We start from the raw sequence: 12,281 nt of genomic DNA on the forward strand, positions 1-12,281 counted from the left end.
GGGGACAGGAGAAGGGGATGGGAGTTGGGGGGACAGGAGCAGGAAGGAGATGGGAACGGGAGGGACAAGAGCAGGGCAGTGGGAATGGGGGAGACAGGAGCACGGGAATGGGAGTGGGGTGACAGGAGCAAGGGGATGGGAACAGTGGAGCCAGGAGCAGAGGAATGGGAGCAGGGGGCCGGGATCAGGGGGATGGGAGCACAGGGATGGGAGCAGGGGCCGGGATCAGGGGGATGGGAGCTGGGGGCCGGGATCAGGGCGCTCCCAGCGCAGCACGAGGGGCGAGGGGGAGGGAGCAGCTCTGCTGGCACCGAGAGCTGCAATTATGTTGTCACGGCACAAAAAGCAGAGCCGTGGGAAAGGCTGAGCTCGGGAATCAGCCCTGGGACCCCCGGGGGTGCCACTCGCCCCTTCTGCCGGTGCTTCCAGCCCCGCAGCCAGGGAGCAGCCGCCTGGCACTGCCCGCTGCCCGTTCCCTGAGCCCGGAGACGAGGGGCCACTCTGGGAGTGCGGGCACCGGAGCCAGGTCCCCTGTGCGGGACCCCTCGCCTGCAGCGGGGCCGGGGGGGCTCAGACCCCCCTCACCCCCTCTCCGGGGTGCTGGGGGCCTGTGTGGGACTGGCTCGGGCTGAATCCGCCCCGTTGGGTCCCTGATGCAGCAGCAGAGCCTGGAGCTCCAGTTGCCATGGCAATGCCTGAGCGTTGAATCCAGCATTGTCAGCCAGCGAGGAGGAGGAGGAGGCACCCAAGTGAAGAGGAAGAGCCTTCAACTCGTCCCCGTGCCGGGTGGGCTCACGGCTCATGGCAGCCCGGGATAGGGAGCCCTCGGGGCCATTCCCACGGCCCGTCCCGGCCACGTGTCCGGGTTGCCGGTCGCCGAGCCCGACGCCAGCGCTGCCGTAGGGGCCGGAGCGAGCGGAGCATCATCCCGGCCCGGGCACGGCGGAGGAGGGTGGGTGGGCTGCGCTCCGGGGGCCGCGCCGAGGCGGGAAGGACAGACCAGGCGGGAAGGAAGGAAGGAAGGACAGCCGGAGCCGGGCCCCACCGGCCGCGTTCCTCCCTCCCACCCCCGGCCATGGCTCGAGCGGAGGGGCCGTGACAGCCGAGCCCCCGCGGGCGGGCGCTGCCCGAGCCGGGCTTTAACTCGCGGGGGGCTCCCGTAGCCGGAGCCCCTCCGGCGGCTGCAGGGGGGAAGGCGCAGCCCAGGGATATGACTTGGACTCTGCTCCTCGGCTGAGGGGCTCCACGTTCCTGCGGGAGCTCCGGGGCCTCGCCCCGTGCCCGGGACTGTGGCACCGAGACCATGAAGAAGTTCGCTTCCACGCGCAGCCTCAATAAGATCCTGCAGCAGTGCGACTCCTCATCCCGCGAGTACGAGGAGATCCAGGCTGTGGAGAAGAAGTGGCACCTGCATCTGGCCACTCCTCGTAAGTTCCTGGACAAGAAATGCAAAATGCCGTCTCTCTTCCTTTCAGCTCCGCCGCCTCCCAAGAGAGCGCCCAGCACCACCCTGACGCTGCGGTCCAAGTCCATGACGGCCGAGCTGGAGGAGCTGGGTAAGGGCGGGGGGCTCCGCCGGGCACGGGGGGCCGGGGCTGGAGCGCGCTGTGCTCCCGGTGCCCGGGGAGCTGCATGAGCAGGAGCGCCGGGCGATGTTTCCCCTGCTGCGCCGCGGGTCCCGTCGTGTTCGGAGGGATGTGGTGGGCTCAGAGCCCGTGACTGCAGGATTAGGGGTGCAGGACACCCCCTCCCTCTCCCAGAGCCACCCACCCCTCCGGTGTCGCATCCCCGCGGAGGCGGCCGGGGGGAGGACGTTGGGTGTCTCCGTGTGCTCGTGGAGGGCTCGCCACCCACGGGCCCCGGCCAGCAGGAACCCTCTTACTCTCCCTGCTCCTCTCCCTGCTCTTCTCCCTGTTCCTCACCCTGTTCCTCTCTCTGCGCCCTCTCTCTCTTCCTCACCCTACTCACCTCCGGGCTCCTCTCCCTGTTCACCCTGCTCCTCTCTTTGTTCCTCTCCCTGATCCTCTCTTTGTTCCTTTCCCTGCTCCTCTCTTTGTTCCTCTCCCTGCTCATCTCCCTGTTCCTCACCCTACTCACCCAACCTCTGTCCCTACTCCTCACCTTCCTCACCCCTCTCCTCACCCTCTCCTCTCTCTGTTGCTCACCCTGCTCACCCCTCTCCTCGCCTTCCTCACTCCTCTCCTCTCTCTGCTCCTCACCCGTTCCTTTCCTTCCTCTCCCTGCTCATCTCCCTGCTCCTCACCCATTTCCTCACCCCTCTCCTTACCCTGCTCCTCACCTTCCTCACCCTCTGCTTACCCTGTTCCTCACCCCTCTCCTCTCTCCGCTCTTCACCTTCCTCACCCTGCTGTTATCCCTGTTCCTCGTCACTCTCAGTCTGCATCCCTCTCTCCTCACCCTCTCTCATCACCCATTCCTCATCCCTTTCTTCACCCATTCCTCATCCCTTTCCTCACCCATTCCTCATCCCTCTTCTCTCCTGTCCCTGCTCCCACACACCTGGCAGCCCCAGGCTTTTATTCCCCCCTCTCTGGGCAGTTGCCACCCTGTGCCAGGTGAGCTCCAGGTGAGCTCCAGGTGCTCACTCCCCACCCCACCCTCCCCCCTGTGCCCACACCCGTGCCCACCCGCTCACACTCCACAGCCTGCCTACGTTTCCAGCTGCTTTGCTCTCCAAGCTGGAGCTCCACGCTCCCGTAATTCCCTGAAAGCCTCTCCACCCCCAGCCCTTCCTCGCTTCCCTCGGCTCTCCCAGCCCTTGTGGCCACCTCGGGGTGCCACCGTGTCCCCAGTGTCACCCCCCTCGCTCCCTGCCCTCTCCTTGGTGCGTTGTCCCCAAGGGTGGCAGAGGTGCCGCCGGTGGGGGTGGCAGGTGGGACAGTGGCCGCTGTCGCTGGATGGGCAGTGGGAGATGTGGAGGGACCCCCATCCCGGGCAGGCTTTGGGGCATCTGTGTGGCTGGCTCTGCCAGGAGAGGTGCCGGGGCTGGCACAGGGGGGAGGACAGACTGCCACCCCTCTGAGGGCACCGGCAGAGCCAGAGGAACTGTTGCCATGGAGATTTAGGGATTTTCCCTGTGGGAATGTGCCCTCCTGCGCCGTGAGGATTTAGGGATTTTCCCTGTGGGAATGTGGTGGTGTGGTCATGGCACAGGGTCTGATCCTGGCTGGGAGGACCCTCTGGAGTGCAGGAGCCTTGACAGGACCCCACATCCCTCTGTTTTTCCACGTCCTTCCTTTCTCCCTGCCCTCAGTGTGTGACCAGGATTCCCAACCCCGTGGGCTCCTCAGAGGAGCCAAATCCAGTGCAGTTGGGACAGATCTCGGCATTCCCGGGATGGAATCAGCCGTGGTCACTCCAGGGCTGGCATCAGCCATGGTTTATTCTGTGCTGCTCTCCCTGCCCTTATTCCCACCCTGGTCTGCTTCCTGCATCTCCAGACCTCTATTCCCAAGCCAAAGGCTCTGTCTTTGCCAGGATCCATTTGGAATGGCCCCTTCCTTCCACTTTTTGCCCTTCCCTGTGCCCAGCCCCAGCCCAGACTCCTGGGTTCCCACTCCCATCCTTGGTTGTGACCCAGAGAGCCATTCCCAGCCATGTGCTGTGTCCCACCCGGAAAGGAATTGGGAGCATCAACCCCATTGTCTCCCAGGAGAGGGATTTGGAGGCAGTGAGTGATGTCAACCCACGTGTTCTCCGGGAATGCAGTGGTCAGTGCCTTCCTCAGCCCCTGTGGATCAGGGAATGTCCCTCCTCTTATCCCACAGGGAAAATGGGGAATCATCCCCCCTCCCATACTTGGATGGTGCTTGACCCTCCAGAGGGAGTTTCCATGTGGATCAGCACCTCGTGCCTTGTCTTAGAGCCCTCTCTCCTTCCCGAGGGACCCTGGTGGCAGTGAAGGGACATTCCTACCTGCAGCTTCCTGAGGGGAGCTCTGCCAGGTGCTCCTTGCCCTGTTTTCCTTGGATCCTGTCCCTCCCTGCAGCTCCCAGACCATCCCATGCACCCACAGCCCCACGGAATATCCCCTTGCTACCTGCCACGCCAGTCCCCTTGGAAGAGCAGATTCCCAGCAAGCTGCAAACAAAAGCACTCCTATCCCAAAATCCCAGCCGTGCTGGATGCAGGGAAGGGCTTTGGGAAACACCGTGGAGAGCAGGGAGGCACGGAGAGCTTTGGAAGAGCTGCCTGGGCATCAAATCCACCCAGCCCTGCTCCCACGAGGAGGGTGAGGGATGGGTGGAGGGCTGATCCCAGCGGATCCCAGGGCTGGGATCAACGAGGTGCTGCACCCTCCGCCCTGCCAAGCCTTTGTCCCGGCAGAGGCTGCACATCCCGGGCTGGATCCAGCTCCTGCCCGCATGCCAGAGGCAGGGAAGCATCGGGAGCAGGCAGGGCAGGCAGCCAGGCTGGAGCTGGGCTGGAAGCAGGAATTGTGCATGCCATTCATGTTGTCTTTTGTTTCTTGCTTCCAAGCCTCCATGCGGAGAAGGAAAGGGGGTGAGTGAAATTGCACATCCTGGGGCTCCTCCCTTCCCTGCCAGCACCCCCCCTCAGCAACCCCCCAGCACCCCCCCAGCACCCTGAGGGGCTGGATGGGGTCGCTGTCCCCGCAGAGTCCCAGGGGATCATCCCGGTGGCAGCCGGAGCTCAGGGTTGGCATCAGTGCCATGGTGAGGTACAGGAGCTGGGATACAGGAGCTGGGATACAGGAGCTGGGGTGCCAGGAACTGGGATACAGGAGCTGGGGTGCCAGGAGCTGGGATACAGGAGATGGGATACAGGAGCTGGGGTGCCAGGAGATGGGATACAGGAGCCAGGGTGGCCGTGTGGGGCTCTCCTTGGCATGGGCAGGATGCCCATGTTTGTCCCCGAATTCCCAGGGCTGCCCTTCCCAGGGGTGATCCCTGCCCCGTGTTTGCTCCACGGTTAAAACTGGCACAGGAACGTCCCCAGCTGGGGTCCCCTCCCAGGGAAAGGGACTGTGCCATGTCCAGCATCGTCCCAAATGTCCAAAGTCTCTGCTCCTGCCTCCGTGCAGGTTGTCCCGCTGCTCCTGGCATTCCCACTGCTCCCACACTGAGGGAGATGTCACAGGAGGGACACGACAAAATCAGGAGGTTTTTGGTGGAAGGTGTCCCTGCCCGTGGCAGGGCTTGGAGCAGGATGGGCTTTAAGGTCCCTTCCAACCCAAACCCTTCTGGGATTCTCACCAGGACTGAGAGGGCCAGGAAGGAACAATCCAGAGGGAGCCCGAGGCTCATCCAGCTCGGTTTTCCCCCAGCCCTGGGGCAGAGGGGAGGGAGCCTGGAGCCCTGAGCTCAGCCCTCGGCCTCTCGGAGGCAGAACTGGCCTGGTGGTTCCTGCTCCCTGTTCCTGCTCCCCAAGGAGCTGGGAATGTGCTCTTTCTGGAGTGGAAGAGAAGGGTCTGGAAGGGGCTCCAGGAGAGCTGGAGAGGTTCAGGATGTTACATGTCCCAAACAGGCACTGGAGTGACACTGGTTGTGCTGGGGACAAGGAATGTCAGGGCCTTTCAGGCACCTGAGTCCACTCAGGCTGGACACATCCCAGTTTTTCCCAGGCACTGGAGTGGCACTGGTTGTGCTGGAGCCTCGTGGATCCCGTGGACATCCATGTGTCCCGTGGTCCCTGTGGCACCCGGGTTTCCCAGCACCTCCCACTCCTCCTTTGCCCACCTTGGGTGGGGGGAACTCGGCTCATCCCGAGTATCGAAAATAAATCTGGGGAAAATTTGCCCTTGGGTGTGAGATGGAGGATTCCCTGGAACGTGGCACAGCCAGGAGAGGCCCCTCGGGTGCTGGCAGGTCAGAGCCTGGCTCAGGCACTGCCGGGACGGGGTGGGAAGGTGGCCCAGCATGGCATGGCATGGCACGGTGCCACCCTGAGCTAAGTGGGATCAAACTCCCAGCCCGCAAAAATCCTTGGAAAGCTGCTGGCTGGGCAGGAGAAGGACGAGCTCCCTGTGCTCCCCCAGGGATTGTGGCTGTCGGAGGGGAGGTGCCCCACGACCCTTTCCCCTGACCCGCTGCCTTTCCCCCTTTGGATTCCAGAGAAGCTGGATGAGATCCTGGCGGCCGCGGAGCCGGCGCTGAGGGCGGATATCGTGGAAGCAGATTCCAGGGCAGCCACTGTGAAACAGAGACCAACCAGCCGGCGGATCACGCCCGCGGAGATCAGTGTGAGGGAGGGGAATCGGCCGGAGGGGAGGGCGTGGAGGGAGGGGAGAACACGGCGGTGCCGAGTGGAGCTGCTGATGGGCTTGTGCTGGGAGGGGGATCCCCCGGGAATAGGGAGGGAGAGAGTCTGGGAACACCAAGAGCACGGGCTGCCCGTGGGAGTCACCCTCTCTGTGCCACCCTGGGCAGGGAGAGGGGATGGCAGGGAGGGTTAACCCTGCCAAGGGCAGCATCCCAGGGTTTGGAGAGCAGGGCCGGGGCAGAAGCGAGGACGGGGAGGTGCAGTTCTCCCCAGAGGTGGATTTTTGGCGTTGTCCCCAAAGGGCTGCGGTGCCACCAAACCCCAGGGCTGGCTGGGGTGGGTCCTTGGCCCTGTTCCAGCAGGTTGATGGTGCAGGTGGAGGTGCAGGTGAGGGTGCTCCATCCCTGTCCTCGGGCACAGCGACAGGGGCTGTGGCCAGATCCCTGTGGGATCTGTGGTCCCTGTGGGCAGATCCCATCTCCCAGCAGTCAGCGGGGCTGAGGTGAACTGTGGGGTCCTCCCAGCTGGGCCTGGCTGATATCTGGAGTGGGAATTCCCTGTTTTTCCCCTCGCAGTCCCTCTTTGAGCGCCAGGGCATGGCAGCACACTCGGGGGTCCTGGCGGGAGCTGAGAAGCCCCACGTTTCCCTGCGCAAAGGAATTCCACGGACAAAATCCGTAGGTAAGACGGCCTGGGGTGGGGGGAAAAATCCCTTTGGGAAGAGGAGGGATGGGCCCTGTGGGCAGGAAAGGCTCAGCCCTTCCAGCTCTGTGAGGTGGGAGCTCATTCCCATGGAATTCCTGCTTCGAGGGCTGCCTGGTCCTGCTCGGAGCGGGAGGTGGGGTTGGAGCAATCCAGGCTCTGCCGGGGCCAGGGGGGCTCTGCCACCCTCCTTGTTGGCACAGGGGGTGGAGGGTTGGAGTGTCAGCCCTGGGCTGGCACGAGCTGAGCCACGGGGCAGGAACCAGCTGAGCTGGGGTTTAGGAGAGGCAGGGCAAGGTCTGGAGCAGGCACCTGCCCGGCAGTGGTGGGTCCAAAGGGTTCATGGTGCCCCCAAACCCAAAAACCGGCTGTGGTGGATCCTGGACCCTGTTCCAACAGGTTTATGGTGTCACCAAACCCAGAACCTGGCTGTGGTGGGTCCTTGACCCTGTTCCAGGAGATTTATGGCACCACCAAACCCTAAACTGGCTGTGGTGTGTCCTTGGTTCTGTCCCAAAGGGTTTCAGGTGCCACTAAACCCAAAAACCAGCTGTGGTGGGTCCTGGACCCTGTTCCAACAGGTTTATGGTGCCACCAAACCCAAACCCACCCTCCACCAGCCCAGGTTGCTCCAAGCCCTGTCCAGCCTGCCCTTGGACACTCCCAGGGATCCAGGGGCAGCCACAGCTTCTCTGGGCAACCTGTGCCAGGGCCTCCCCACCCTCCCAGCCAGCAATTCCTCCCTAGGGATGTTTTCCATGGAAAGGGATCATTTGAAGGGAATCCCATGGCATCATCTGGGTGTGAGGGTGATGCCAAATCCAGCTGTGTGTTTAACCCACCAAAGAAGGGTGTTCAAAGCATGCTTTGGAATGTTCAGAGTGCCAGGATTTCTGTGGATACAGACCTGGGACAGGTTGGGATGGGAGCAGCCGGTACCTGGAGTTCCACGGGAGATGGAGCTGAGATAATCAAATCTATGGGATTAACTTGAGAAAGAAAAATAGGGGAGGAAATCTAAGAAAAATGCATGAAAATTGGGTATTTCAGGGGCTGCCCCGTGTTGGTGAAGCTCCTGCCGTGACTTCCATGGGCAGAAAGTGCCCAAGGGTCTGGAGGGTGGAACTGGAAATCGGATAAAATGAGATAAAATTGTGTTCATGGATGTTCAGGATTGGATCCATCACCTGGGAACGTGGAAAAAAACCCATCCAAGCCCGGTGTCCCAAACCTTCCACAGTGACCAGAGAGGAACTGGGACTTTTAATCTGATTTATGTCAAGTCTTGATCTTGGAGGTGGATCCTTCCCCAGTGCCATTGGCTGGGAGGAGGATCCAGGGATTTTGGGGGACAGGGGTGGGTTCCCAAACTGGGTCCTGGTGGTTGGTTCAGGTGTGAGAGTGGAAATGCTTGGAGAGCAGAGGTTGTTGGATGTTCAGTCCAACCCAAAAGAGCTGAAATTGTGTTCAAAGAGACCTGCTGTGTGGAACCCAGGGATGGTCGTTCAGGGGTGGATCATGGATTGGGACAGCTGGGGGGGATCACCTGGAGAAGAGAAGGATCCAGGGAGACCTGAGAGCCCCTTGCAGGGCCTAAAGGGGCTCCAGGAGAGCTGGAGAGGGACTGGGGACAAGGGATGGAGGGACAGGACACAGGGAATGGCTTCCCAGTGCCAGAGGGCAGGGACAGATGGGATATTGGGAAGGAATTGCTGGCTGGGAGGGTGGGGAAGGGCTGGACTGGATTTCCCAGAGAAGCTGTGGCTGCCCCTGGATCCGTGAAAGTGCCCAAGGGCAGGTGGAACAACCTGGGCCAGTGGAAGGTGTCCCTGCCCATGGCAGGGGGTGGCACTGGGTGGGTTTTAAGGTCCCTTCCCCCCAGACCATTCCATGACTCTGTGAAATATGGAATCCTTGCCTGTGAATTGTTCCAGAGTGCATTTGGTGCCTCAGGAAGTCCCTCTAAGCCCTCACCGGGCTGTGCAGGTACTGCCAGGGATCTCTGCAAGCAGAGACAGTAAAAAGTGGGATCTGGAGCTGGGTTTGTATAAATGTGAGTTGGTTGGGATGTCTGTGGGGATCAGGAAGGTCCTTCTGGCTCTGCAAGTCCCTGCCAGGAGGGGGGAGCCGGGGGGGGTCGGGCTCTGCTCCCAGGGAACAGGGACAGGACAAGGGGAAACGGCCTCAAGCTGTGCCAGGGGAGGCTCAGGTTGGCCCTGAGGAGGAATTTGTTGCTGCTGGAAAGGGTGGTGAGGCCTTGGCAGGGGCTGCCCAGGGAGGTTTGGAGTGCCCAGGCCTGGAGGTGTCCAAGGCAGGCCTGGCCGTGGCACTCAGTGCTCTGGGCTGGGGGACAAGGTGGGGATGGGGCACAGGGGGGATCCATGGGCTGGGAGGGCTTTTCCAGCCTCAGGAATTCTGGGATCACACTCTGTGAGCACAGAGTGAAGTGTCCCCCGTGCCTCTGGTTTGTCGGTGCCCTGACCTGGCTGGTGCAGCCACACCCCCCACCCCTGCAACAGGAGATTAAAAACCCTCCTTTAATCTGCATCAGGAGAGATGAAATCCGAGTGGGAGATGCCCTGCTCAGAGCAGGAATAGCTGCAGCTGTCACAGCGCATCCCAGCAAGAAACCCAGGGAAAAATCCCACGTCGCTCCAGCGATGTTCCAGCCGGGATTGCCGTGTCTGTCCCCACCAGGGGACAATCCCTGCCGGGAAGCACACCCAAAGCGGCACCTCTGAGAAACCTGAGGCTAATTCCCGTGGAATTCCAGGGAAGCCAAAATAGCAGAGAGCCAAACAGGAGAAATTGGGTTGCACTTGGCTCGTTTTAGAAGTCCTTGAGCTGTCATTCCCCACCCACCCACGGCAGCGGCTCAGCCCTGCACAGGCAGTCGACTTCATGATAAAAAATCACTACTGTGAGCGAGGAACGAGCTGGAAAAACGAGCAGGGGTTGGGTGGTTGGGTGGATTTTTGGGGAAGAAAGAGGCTCGGCTCTGTGTGGCATTTGCATATTCCACAGCTGCTTTAGATTCCCGGGGACTCGTGAGGAAAGATCAAAAGATTTTTCGTGTTCAGAGCTAAAAATTCCCGGAGATGAAGGTAGTTAACCCCCGCCTGGCTCCAAGGGAAGCGGGATGGGAGGAATATTTCTCGACCAAAATGGGAAGGAGTGCATTGCAGTGGGGAGGCTGGGAGGGAAGATAATCCCTGTCAGACTTCCAAGAGAGCTGCCACGCCATCTGCTCTGGCAGCAGGAGTTAAAAACACTGGAGAGAGAGGCTGCAGAGCCACCCAGTCCCTTCCCAGAGCGAATTCCAGAGGATGGAGATGGTGGTTTTTGCAGGGGTGGAAGGAGAGGGGTGTCCCCAGGGCTGTGAGGGGGGAAGATGCACTATCCTGCCCAAGTGCTGTCACTGGTGTTCAAATTGACATGAGGATCATCCTGGGATGGTTTGGGTGTGAAGGGACCTTAAAATCATCCAGTGCCACCCCCTGCTGTGGGCAGGGACACCTTCCAATAGCTCCAGCCTGGCCTTGGACTCTTCCAGGAATGCAGGGGCAGCCACAGCTTCTCTGCCCAACCTGGGCCAGGACCTGCCCACCCTCAGTGAAAAAACTCCTTGGATGCCAAGTGCCTCCTGCCAGGGGGTGTGTGTGCCCATCCTGGGCACCAGAGGATGGTGATGCTTGTCCCTGGGCATCCCAGGATAGAGATTCCTGACTCTGGGCACCAGAGGATGTTGATACTCATTCCTGGGCACCAGAGGATGGTGATAACTCTCCCACTTTCCAGTTCTGGGAATCTGTGAAACTTGGCCCCCTCCTGTTCCCAGGGCTGGCATTGGGAGCTGCTCCTCCATCCCTGCCTTGGAAAGCATGGCTGGGAGCAGAGGGGTGGGCCCTGGATGAAGCCACCTCATTAGCCAGCCCCAATTAATGCAGAGGCAGATTCTCCCAGGGATTTGGGCTGTTATGGCAACAGGCCCAGAGGCATCATGGAAGGGCTTTTGTGTTTTCCTGGGAGATTAGTAATGCATGGAGCTTGCTGGGAATGGCAGAGGGGGTTGCCAGGAGCCAGGCTGCACCTGGGAGCAGATTCCCACTGCAGAGCAGGCACTCTGAGTGCTGGGGGGGAGAGGACTGGTGCTTTACTGGTCCTTACTGGTGGCTGGAGGCTCTGTTTTGATTCCAGCTCTTTATTCCCGCATGTGTCGACCTCCAGTTTTGATCCCTGTTGCTCCTTAGGAACTGTGTGTGTGTGTCCCACTGCTCTGGGGGCAGTGTGTGATGTCTTAGGGAAGCTGAGAGCCCAAATTTCATGGAAAGCAGCCAAAGATGCTTCTCCCTGGTCGGGGAGAGGCTTCACTTTGTCCCTGTGGTTGCATTTCAATATTGATGAGGAATTTCCTTCTCTCCTGGGGACTGTTCTGTACAAAACTGTGATGGGTGGAGGATGTGAACAGGAGAATTCACATAATCCTGACAAAACCTTGGCTGGCATCTGGTGAGGCACAGGCAGGCACAGGTTGGCCAGAGAAGCTGTGGCTGCCCCTGGATCCCTGGAAGTGTCCCAGGCCAGGTTGGACGGGGCTTGGAGCAACCTGGGCCAGTGGAAGGTGTCCCTGCCCATGGCAAGGGGTGGCACTGGGTGGGTTTAAAGGTCCTTTCCCACTGGGATTCTCTAGGGAAGAACTTCTGTCCAGGTGACACTGCCACAGGCTGCCTGGAGAGGCTGTGGAATCTCCTTCCCTGAAGATATTCCCAAGCCATCCAGACACATCTCTGAGTAACGTGCTCTAGGGAACCTCACTTGAGCAGGGGCTTGGACCAAATGACCTCCAAGTGGTCCCCCCCAGCCTCCCCCGTTCTGTGATGGCTCAGAGCTCAGTGCTCCAGGGAATCCTGCCCAAATCCAAGGAGCGCTGCCAAGGGTTTGGGAGAGCAACTGGTGCCAGGGTGAGACACGAGGCCTGACTCAGCTGCTCCTCACTGGCAGTGGCTGGAAACCAAGGGATGGCCAGGAGGGATGAGCAGCACTGCCCGTCCCTGTGTCTGCTCTGCCTCCTCAGGCAGGAGCTGCTGCTCCAGGCTGGGCTTGGTGTGCCCGTGGTGCTGCTGGAGGCCAAAGGCAGCCCCAGGGTGGGCACAGGGCCAGGGCAGGGATTGTCCCTGTGCTGGGAGCTGGGGAGGCCCCCCTGGAATCCTGGGGGCAGCTCTGGGCCCTCAGCCAGGAGAGCCATGGAGGGGCTGGAGCGTGTGCAGGGCAGGGAAGGGAGCTGGGAAGGGTGTGGAGAACTCCTGAGGGAGCTGGGGGGGCTCATCCTGGAGAAA

At 61.0% G+C, this 12,281-nt stretch overlaps 1 protein-coding gene across 1 annotated transcript in view; it reads left to right on the forward strand.

The window, feature by feature from the left end:
- LOC114070475 (SH3 and multiple ankyrin repeat domains protein 3-like) overlaps positions 1–12,281 on the forward strand; it is a gene marked incomplete at its 3' end in the record, with an annotated part of 81,688 nt that overhangs the window by 65,882 nt on the left and 3,525 nt on the right. Inside the window, exons 7-10 of the mRNA XM_027907913.1 lie at positions 1,476–1,556; positions 4,501–4,524; positions 6,096–6,223; positions 6,819–6,924. Of these exons, the coding sequence (XP_027763714.1) occupies positions 1,476–1,556; positions 4,501–4,524; positions 6,096–6,223; positions 6,819–6,924 (339 nt within the window). The remainder of the gene's footprint in view (positions 1–1,475; positions 1,557–4,500; positions 4,525–6,095; positions 6,224–6,818; positions 6,925–12,281) is intronic.

The sequence above is a fragment of the Empidonax traillii genome, unplaced genomic scaffold (assembly GCF_003031625.1).
Source record: "Empidonax traillii isolate 1590-97213 ecotype Southwest subspecies unplaced genomic scaffold, ASM303162v1 scaffold1572:size89801, whole genome shotgun sequence".
Lineage (NCBI taxonomy): Eukaryota > Metazoa > Chordata > Aves > Passeriformes > Tyrannidae > Empidonax > Empidonax traillii.